The 11285-nt window shown below is 33.3% G+C and overlaps 1 protein-coding gene across 1 annotated transcript; it reads right to left on the bottom strand.

Moving 5' to 3' along the window:
- Positions 1–9668: 9668 nt before the first annotated feature.
- On the bottom strand, positions 9669–10803 carry LOC119839951. Its single transcript, XM_038366406.1, has one exon. The coding sequence runs from the start codon at positions 10373–10375 to the stop codon at positions 9956–9958; it is 420 nt and encodes a 139-aa protein (XP_038222334.1). The 5' UTR covers positions 10376–10803; the 3' UTR covers positions 9669–9955.
- Positions 10804–11285: the final 482 nt, after the last annotated feature.

An 11285-nucleotide genomic window follows, 5' to 3' on the forward strand; every position in this document is an offset into this window, starting at 1 on the left:
ACTAGTTGGAAATCGCTGTCGAAAATATTATAACTCTTTTATGAGTTGATGCTTCAATCGATTCTCGCCTTTATATGTTATTTTTTGAACAAAAGAAAATACGTTTAGATGTTATTACATTTACTTGACTTTTATTCGTATGATTGATGAGTGATATCGATTTGAATGATCTAATTATTTAAAGAAAATAAATTGATAGCCCCTATCACTTCATCAATAATTATTATCGTATATTTTAGATGCGTATATTTATATACAGGAAAGCCAGTTAGCACTACTGATTCATTTATAACATACCAGATTAGCCCCGCGGTATCGCTCGCTTTGATTTACAAAAATACAATATGGTAGTTTATGATTTTCGATGTGTATATCTTGTTAACCGTTGAAAGTTTAATTTTATACGAAAAACCCCTAGAAATTAATATTTTCTATGTAGTCTATAAGTTGAACATAATATATTGACCCTGACTAGCGGTCCTGATTAACCTGATTAACGCTCATACAAATAAACAAACAGAAAAAAATATTTAGCGGCATAATTATAAACCATTAAATTGTCCTTAAAACCGAATACATATTTCTTTGCTTATTTCTTTCTTGGGCTAAAAATTTAAGCTCGAAAACGATTTACTAATGAAATTGCACAATGCCACTTATTTCTATAATTAGAGGTCAGGTGTTGAGACACCTGACATGTTGAGACATGTTTTATTAAATTTGATTTTTCCATACTATTTTAAAATACATACCAAAAAAGCGATAATAATATAAAGTAATACATAATTCAATATGATAACACAATATATTCAATCAAATTAAAGTTCCTTGTTCCAAATTTAATCATATATAAAGCAAAGGAAGATATGAAATTAATTATTTCATAAAAAAGATTACATTAATAGAATATTGATGATTTTTAATGTATAGTTCTCTTTGCTTGTAAAATGAATGTGCTGTTCATACCCTTGAACGAAGTCTAAATGTCCCTATATCGATTCGGGCATCACAAAAGCCAGATAAAATATGTGATTGCATAAAACTACGTCCGTTGGATGTACAAAACAGCGTATTGCGAATGTTAGGATGTCGCGTGCATGCGCGGGAAAATTGAGTTTTAAATACAAAAGTGCTGATTCGAAATCGCATTTCAATTTACGCTACGTATAATTAAGCGACTACTCATTATGGACGTAAATATGTATGTGAACGAGTTCGTTTGTTAACAGTCGGGCTCTATTTCTATGTACAAATTGTAATTGGAGACACTTTATGTGCTGTTATACATAACATAACTAAAACTGAGCTGAACCGTGAAAATTGTATTGAAAACTTTGGTTCGGGACGATGAACTCTTTGACATTAGTATTTTAGCGACTGTCTAATTGAGTAGTAATCATCCTCGGCCCTTATTTGCTTCCACACGGGCCTCCCATGAGGGTTTAGGCGATAATCCACGTGTGCCATCGTTGGCAGCTGTCACAAGTCATCGAACTTTTTAATTCTTGGTTATCTCGGTTTCCCTACGATATTACCCGTCACCGATTCGAGTAGTGGGTATGTGGATATGTACGTACGAATTTTAAAATCAATTTATTTATTACACTTATCTGGTGTCAAACCCCAAACTGCTCTGAACAATAATTGTTATTGTATTATATGTCATAATTATGTAATTTAGTTATTTTGTAATCTTCGCAGGGTGCATTAACCATGTCAAAAAATGTAACAAAGGGAGTTTTAATGTGGGTAATGCAAATATTACAATTTTTGTTCAGAATTTTCTTCTTCTTTGACCGATTTTTATTTACTCATTCAACTAGATTGTAGAAATCTCTTACGAAATATACAATCTTACTGTCTATATATTAAACTATAATCGAATTCTGAATTTGTCTATTCAGTGATGCTATATAGAGTCTAAAGTCATTAATAAGTCTAAAAGTCTGGTTATCGTAAAAGTCTGGTATATCTTGAACGAGGCATGTCACTTTTAATCAAGGGAAGCGTTTAGTTCCTAAGGGACCGGCTATTGAAATCGGAAGACAAAGATTATTACGCGCTGCCTGGTATATAAGTTATTCATCGAGAATTTCTTGTATGAGAGAAATGTAATTGTATTGTATTATCATTTTTGTTCTTTGGTGTATCTCTGTGTGCATAGAAACTATGCTATTTGAATTATCTAGAAAATATTATATTATTAACAGTTTATTGACTTGTCTCGATTGAAATAATAGATACATTTTAGAAATAAATCTGTTTTATGTGCCTTATATGAAATGTTATGTTAATATTAAATCAGATTAAAATTAAATTCTATTACACATGTACAAAAAATCGTTACTACTCCATAACATTATCTACCAAGTGCGGTAGTTCGAAGGACTCGAAAGACAATATACAACAATCTCCGACAATCAATTATTATTTATGAGAAGGTAGAGTATTTTATATCGAAACATGCGTAAAAAAGTAAATTTCACGTCAATGCATTCGCTTTGTTATATTAATAAACACACTAAAAATATGTAAATAGGATAGATTACTCCTATTATTCCTATTATATATTTTTAGTGTGGGAGTCGAGCACGCTTCAGCACGAATTAAGCCAATTCGCACCGGGGAAGGTCCCACATCCCACAGAAGAATAATTATGTGTAAAAGTGTATTCCGTTCGGTAAATGGGGAAGCCGGAGTCCCGTATCCTTATCCTAAACCTTTTCAGTCCACTCATTTATTCCTTCGTCAATTCTTTCTTTTTCCTCTGTTCCTTAAAAGCGGACAACGCAAATGCAGCGACCCTACCTCTGCTAATATTATGGGTGGTGGAGATCGCTCACCATCAGGCAAACCACCAGCTCAATTACTCGCTATTACATGAAAATAAAAAAATAAAAACACATATTCCAACAGATTTATCATATAAATCCCCTGGACACGTTATGATGAATACTACGAAAAACAAATGGAAAGCGAGTCGGTAACAGTATATCCGTTCGGAAAGTTGTGTTTCCAGGAATACACTTATTGATTATTGACGTAAATAGCTCTTAAAAAGGATGTGATTTTCAGCGAGATTTTCTATCTGTTTTACTGCGAAACTCGGCAAGTCGACTACAGCTAATGCATGTTTCTGCGAAATGGTGATCTTTTTTGTTAGATGCTAGAGTCTGTTAATTGTATTTTACCTTTTGTAATTTCTTTGATTATGGTATTGATTGTAGGTTTTATCACGCAATCAGAATTTGTGCATCGTTTATTAACATATCATGAATTTTTGAGACGGATTAATAAATAAAAATCAGATACATTGATTTGTTGTTATTGCTAATGATGATAACGTTATCTTAAGTATACTTTTAATGTTCATTATTCACAATGCACTTAGACTTCTTCCTATTACTAGTATAAATAAAATAAACATCTTATAGCTGTACTATACCTGAGTTTGTTCAATTTCAGCATGATACCAGAGCCATCGACATCGGTTAACAAAGGGGAAGTTTTGAAGACAAAGATGTCGGCTCACGATCTTCACAAAGCATTGTCTGCTTTACTTCTTAGTAAAGTGCAGGCAGACAGCAAGCACAACCTCGAACAAATGAACAGATTGATCATGGAGTATGCTTATAGAGGCAGCAATATAATGTACAGCGAACCGGCCAACTAATGTCACAAAAGTTATAATTAGTTTACTTTCAAACGTGGCTTCGTGGTTATGATTTGGGAAGATAAAGTTTGTAGATTCATATGATTGAAGTGTTTTATGTTATAAGCACGTATATTTGTATATTTAACAGCTAAAATAATAAGGTTTCGGGTAGATGGGAATTATAGTTTTATTATCCGAATATGTGTTAAATATGAATTAGTAAATAACCTTACAGCGACGAGTTTGCAATATACAGTTTGCTTAGAAAGTGACAAAATAACACCCGTATTACCAAAGATTATTTAGTAAAGTTTGTTTAGTTATATCTAGTTATATATCGTTTAGTTCTTGTTTATTTATATCTAGATACATATTAAGATTTAAATATATATATATATATATATATATATATATATATATATATATATATATATATATATATATATATATATATATATATATATATATATATATATATATATATATATATATATATATATATATATATATATATATATTTAAATCTTAATAAATTCTAATTAATTAACCAATAGTGAATGAAATGCACCTGTAACGTTGAATCTTCTTTCAATGACAAAAACTTTAGGGAAATGGTTGTATTGAATTCTGTTTTATGTAAGACAGTGAAATGGACATGCTTCTTCAGTGTGAAGGGTTATGTCATCATCATCATCAGCCCATATATGTTCCCACTGCTGGGACACAAGCCTCCTATGAGGGTTCAGGCCATAATCCACCACGCTGGCCAAGTGCGGGTTGGCAGATGTCACATGTCGTCGAACTTTTTAATTCTTGGACATGCCGGTTTCCTCACGATGTTTTCCTTCACCGTTTAAACAGTGGTGATGTTATCCACATGCGCAGATAAATTGAAAAATCAAAAAGGAAAGGAAGAAGGGTTATGTGTTTTCATGTTATTATAATAGCATTAATATGGTTTTAAACACTTTGATTAAAAGAGTATACCTATAGTCGAAATTTGGTGGTTTATGTTGGCTGGCGAGTGGAATTTACCAACATCCCGCGGAAACCATGCTTATATATTTTTGAAATTATTTAAAAAATGTCAGATAAATTGTTTTTGTATCTATTTAAATTTATTATACAATAGAATAGATGCATCGAATGAGAACAACAAGAGATACAAAAAGGAATAAATTTTACTTCTTCATACTATTTGTTTGTAATGTAATTGACTAGCTAATTAATGTAAATTATAGTCAATAAAGTATCAGCTATAATTATAAAAAAGGAAAAACTCGTTGCGCAGTTCCTTTTGCCGATCCACAGGTTTCATAATGTAATTAAATAAGTTTTGTTTGTAGAGAAAATAAAAGTTTCAGCGGTCTGGAGATAACAGCTTTGTGCATCGGATCTAATTATGAAATGCAGTCTTGTCGACTTGTTTCCTTGGATAATACAATATTAGCATTTACTCTCAGGAACTTTCTGCAATGAACGTACGGATCGCTTGACAACATAAACACATAATGGTTTAAATATGATATGTATAATGATGTATATTTAAATATAATCTAGTCTAGAAATACCATTGAAAAATTAAGGAAATGGCGTCGTATCTTTCGGTTTCTGGTGAAATTACATTAGTGTTAAAAAGGATTTATCTATTATATGTATCGGAGATAGTATATTTTAGAGATGATTCAAATATTAAATTAAAATACTAAAACATGTAACATTATAGAAATAATAAATATTTGTATAAAAATATAATGTAAAATTGTATCAAGTATGTATGACAAGAAATTCAGTATATATCTACAAATTAGTGTAGAAGAGTAAGTTATATATAATGAATTATATAAATAACCAAAGTGTAGATAAGTAGGTCAAATATTAAAATATATTTATGAAAGCATTGTTTTATTTGAACTAGTACACAAATTGATGTGGTTCATATTTTATATAAAATAAAACACAAATAATTAATTAAAAGCAATTTCTACCCTGCGTAACTTTCCTCAAAACGAACTTTTCCATGACTCTCCATTTGATGGGTTTTCAATTGAGGTAGGTTAAGAGTGAATATGGTTGCCGTAGCCGTAAAAGTATTTGCTATCTTACTGCCAGTTTTCTTTAAGAACAAGGTGAATAATTGGGAGTACTTTAGTTTTATTTATTTTTGTCTCCGGGGCTCGAAACCAGCCAGAAATTGGATCAAGCTTCATAAGAAAAATATATATTATATTATCATTTATCTTACTGTGTAAAAATGGGAATATGTAATGATAATATAACACAGTTATAACTGAAGATTTTTAACCAAATTATTTGGCCGATTTTTTAAATTTAGCTTTTCCCTGTAGACAATTGTACTTTTATAAATGAAAATGATATAAAGAACATGTTTATGAACTTTGACAATATTCCTAAAACATGCATGAAAGTCACGATACCCATACCATTTTAATAGAGTAGGCTCTATTCCAGTAAAATGGCTGTGACATACGGAAAGGGGTATGATGGATGAAATTACGATGGACCCATGTTTGTCGTTTTACAATGGAACCTTAAAAAGTGTAGTGAGAAGAAAGAAATTGCAAACTCCACGTAATGTCCTTAATGAACTCTAAATAATTTTTTGATATGACATAATACTGTTCACAGATAACGTAATACTATTTTACGTAATGAGGTATTAGATAGACGTTCAAGAAAAATATTTCTTATAACTTAATATTTCCCTAGTGATTGAGGAATATGTCTGTATCTACTATAAAAGCAATTTACGATATTTTATAAAGTTTTATCTGCAATAAATAAATAACTAGAGTGCGTCTTGTACCAAAATCAATAATTTTTAATATTTAAAACGTAGGTGACGACTGACTGACTGATTTATTGCGCAGCTTAAACTACTGGAATCATGGAGCTGAAATTTGCTTTACAGATAGCCACTATTATGTAGGTCTAACACAAAGCTTACACTTAACACACAACTTTATACAAGAAAACACTAGTAAAACAGGCGAAACAGCTAGTAAATTATATATATTAATAATGTTTCATGATCTCACCTTCTTCAGTCATGTATCATATTTTAAAAGACTAATTCGTTGTCTAGGGGTTTTTAATAAGCGTGGGTAGTTTTTGCCCGCCTATGGTGGGCTAACCGCGCTTTGAGTGGTGAGTTTTTAACCACCAAAAACTGAAGGCTACGATGCTATTTCCTTAATTTGGCCTTGTAATCATCATCGTCACTCATTAAAAACGTTTGTTCCGACTACGATACAACAAGAGCTTTCTATAAATGTTCGAAGCCTGCCATAAACAAAAAAAATGGAAAATGTATTGGTTGATATCACACTACGAATAAACTTATTGTCGAAGTTATTTGGTTTTTGATTCAACATTTCGGTTACATCATAATATTTTTCACTCAAATCGAATAAAAAGTTCCAATTAACAAGTCGTCTAACTACAATAGAAAGGAATTAACTGCAAAGCAATGCACTTGAGTTTGCGCAAACATAAATGCACTTTATTTTCCTTATGCTCCTATGTGAAAAGGATGGACTACTCAGTTGCAGGGTCAATAGCAATTCTCGAGCTTGAGTATAGACGTGGTAATGTCATTGCGAAATCTTCAAACTGATTTTTTAAAGTAAGAACACTAGTAAAACTTATTAGAAAATTTGCATTCAAATATTTATTGTAATTCGAGGTCGGTAACTCATGTTATTGAAACAATTGAGTAGAAACAATACGGCCACATTTCTGCAACTCGACGTCAAGTGACCAGTGAGTAATCAGTCAAAGCTGAAACTATCCTAGCTTCTCTATGAAGTTTAGCGGCTTGTGAGGGCTGTCGAAAACTTTAGGGAAGGACCTAGGAGAACCTTAGTAATTTGGCCTGTAGTCCGCAAACGCCGTGCATTCCACGATGACGTGAGCTGCCATTGCAGTAATGCATGTTCTGAACAACGTCTGTCAGTGATCCCTAACAAGACGAAAAAAAAAATAAATTAATAATAAAACAAACACGCAGAGTGCTTCTGCATGTTGTCTTATTGTGAAATTCAGGGAAAATTGTCATATAACCTACATAGGTAAGCAAACTAAAAAATAATGTGTCCATTCTATACAGATTCGTGTCTACTCATACGAAATGAACACAATACGTACATAAAACTGACAATAACTGAGGAAGCTGAAATTTCATTCGTTGCCTCACATCCGGCTTTCAAATTGATTTCCGATCTCCTTGGGGTAGGATAGCAGCTTCCTTCCTTTTGGGCCTTTTCAAACTATGCAAATTAACAAGAGAAAGAGAAACTAAACCGGTGATAATGATACTCTGATACATTTTGAGCTATCTCGCTAATTAATTAACTTTTCAACCGACTTCAAAAAAGGAGAAGGTAATCAATACGGCTGTTTTTTTTTGAGTTTGTTACCTCATAACTTCCTCGATTTTTCATTTACTCCTCCCATTCCAGAAATATTAGGTGAACTTCAAAAAATCGTTTTTATTCGTACAATCATTCTTATATGATTGTTATATGATTGTAAATGACTTAATTAGGCTCGATTTTGACCTACTTTGAAGTGACAGGTTTAAATTCAAACTGTGTACATCAAGGATCTTAATTATTTCTTAATATTCTCATTAGGATTGCCGGGATTAAATAATTTACATTTTTAAACTAGTATTTATTGCATTCACAAGATACCACAATATTCCAAGAATGTGTATCTTTGATGTTATTCCATAATTGTGATCTCTCACAAAGAGTATTTTCTTAAAAAAGTAGTGAATGTAAGTTAGGAATGGACAGAGCTATCGTATTTCTTTTTCTTATAGGCCTCCAAATAAATCTTTATATATATAAAATTCTCGTGTCACAGTTTTCGTTGCCATACTCCTCCGAAACGGCTTGACCGATTCCTCTGAAATTTGGTAAGCATATTGGGTAGGTCTGAGAATCGGCCAACATCTATTTTTTATCCCGATATTCCTACGGGATACGGGCTTACGCGGGTGAAACCGCGGGGCGCAGCTAGTATGTTATATAGAAATTGAATTGAATATATAAATTCAATATGGAAACTTTAACTTTAAAAACTCTCTATCTTACTCTCTATATACTGTAGGGTAAAGCACTTATTAACAATTTCATATAAGAAATAACTTTTATATTTCTGTTAAAATATTAAGTTTAGATTTCTCTGATCGGAAGACAACATAATTTTTGACTGTGCCGTCGGGTTTTTCTCTCCAATTCTTTGGTTGTTTTTCAACGCAAGACTAAAGTAAATAAGTGAAAAAGGATATAATTGGCCTAATAAAATCCTTCTATAATCTTATAGAGTCAAATACATTGAGTATAAAATGTTTCTGCTAAATATTAATTAAACAGTAGGTAGTTATAAGGATTATGCTTAGCAAATTGCTTCGAGAATTTTGCAGTCAACATTGAAATATCCCAGTAAGATACAAGATCTTGTCGATTTTCATTAATTTCCATTGGCATTTTGAAAATTGGTTCAAACTTTGTTCAAGCATTTTTATACCTTTTCTTAAATTGCTTGTTTATTGTCTTTTAAAACGTAAAAATATGATGTTCATATTTAAATGAATCTTTTATTTAATTTTTCAAAAGTAGGCTGTTTACTGATGGGAAAAGTTAATTTCACAATTTAATTCATGTACTTCAAATGTGTATGTTTTTTTTAAAGGGGTTTATATTAATGATTATTTTTAAGTAACTCCATAAATCTACTTTTATACTTTGTTGTGTTCCATCAATTCAAATGATTTTGCGTGATATTGTTCAGAGACATCCATGAAAAATGTTAATTTTTGTAACAACGTGTAGTCTAATTTTAATATAATATTAAATTATTCTTTACTATTATTTAATTTCTTATCAGAAGTGAAAAATGTTAATATCGCTTTATTGATAGTAATTCTGAAGTGTGGTTGGTTATGAAGATCAACAAAGGAAGGATATGAAATAAAAAACAAATACACAGTGGACGAATTTATTCGAATGATAATAAAGTTATTTTTTAACAAATATAATTCGTAAACATTGACTAGATAGTGACTAGACGCCTTTTCAGGCCACCTGTTGCTTCGTTATACAATTATCAACCTTACATTGAAAACCTTAAGAACTAACCAGAGCCCGGAAAGACAAAATGTAGACAGAGTTTGTTGTTTAGGAAGAATACACCACACATTGACACTTGAATAAACACTGAAGAGATCTGTTCCTGGGTTTAGTTTCGGGAGGGCTCTGGGCCAAGTAATACTCAGGCGACCGCCATTTCGCCTATGCCGCGCAAGAGGCGCGAGCGCAGACGCGCAAACACTGGATGCTCCGTTGGAATACCGCGACCGTGTAGGAACCGAAGAGTCTCTTGAGCGCACACCAGAAATCCAAGTTGTTCAGGGTCCATGTTCACCGGCACCGAGTCCAAAAGAGGGTCTTCATTTTCATCACCAAATACTTCGCGGTCGTCGTAGTTGTCATCGGCAGAATCCTCAGATATATGCTCATTCTCTATCTCCACTGAACAAATTCTTCCAAACAAACGTTTCAGAGCCTGCCTCTTTTCCGAAGTTTGCGGGTCACTTATCAATGGCTCGCTGCGGGAACGTTTGCGGCGCCGCTGCCTTTTCGCCTGCCGCTCAGTCTCATTGTCGCAATCGCGCTTTCGTTTACTAGTCATAATCGCTAACAGTTAGCCCGCCGGCGTCGGGATACGAACTGCGAATGGGCTGTGCACGGGGAATTGAAGGGTCTCGATGCGATCACTGCGAGTAGCGTTTATCTCACTCTGCCGGGTTGCGCTCGAATGCGACAGAGCGAGACGACGCAGCCAGCTGCAAGAGAAACAGCTGGGCGAGCAGATGCAGGGCGCGGGGTATGCACGCTTTGTTTGATAAAGTTCATTCGGGAAAATAAAACTGTTACGCGATTGCGCGGGCCGGCGGGGGGCGGGCGCGCGGGGCAAGAGGACTGGCCCGGACGGCAGCTGCGACGCATCTGCCGCGCTCAGGTGAATTCCCCCTGTCTCAAGGTGCCGACAGAGTAATTAGATGCGAGATACCTGTTAGGCGATAGTATGTAAACAAAACAATCCCGCTCGGAATACGCATGCCCGAATATAAGGAGGATCAACGAATTAGCGTTATATAAAACCTGAACGATTGTAGTTCGTTGTTTTGCTGCCAGTTCGTATGGAAAGTAATAGGTATCTGCGTAAATTGTAAAAATCAATACTCAGGTTTATGTAGTACCGGGAAACGAGCTGTCAGTTTCATACCTCGGCTTATGTACTGTGTACACAGCAAGTACATAACTATCGAGTTGCGTCTATGTATTCGTAAGCCGCTTCGACTGTTACTGTTGACGTCTTCAAGTGGAAATAAACGTTCAAACAATGCAGTTCAAATACAAATTGGACTCTTATGTTTGCTTTGTTAAAACATAAAATTGGCCTATTTTTGAAGGGTTTTAAAACGTGCAAAATCATAATGTTTACTATGGTTTTAAAACAATTAACTTTATAAAACTCTTTTGTACGATTACTTCGAAAGTAACAGAGTTTAAACAATTTCATTACAAAGGAAACGTTT

The sequence above is a fragment of the Zerene cesonia genome, chromosome 5 (assembly GCF_012273895.1).
Source record: "Zerene cesonia ecotype Mississippi chromosome 5, Zerene_cesonia_1.1, whole genome shotgun sequence".
NCBI lineage: Eukaryota > Metazoa > Arthropoda > Insecta > Lepidoptera > Pieridae > Zerene > Zerene cesonia.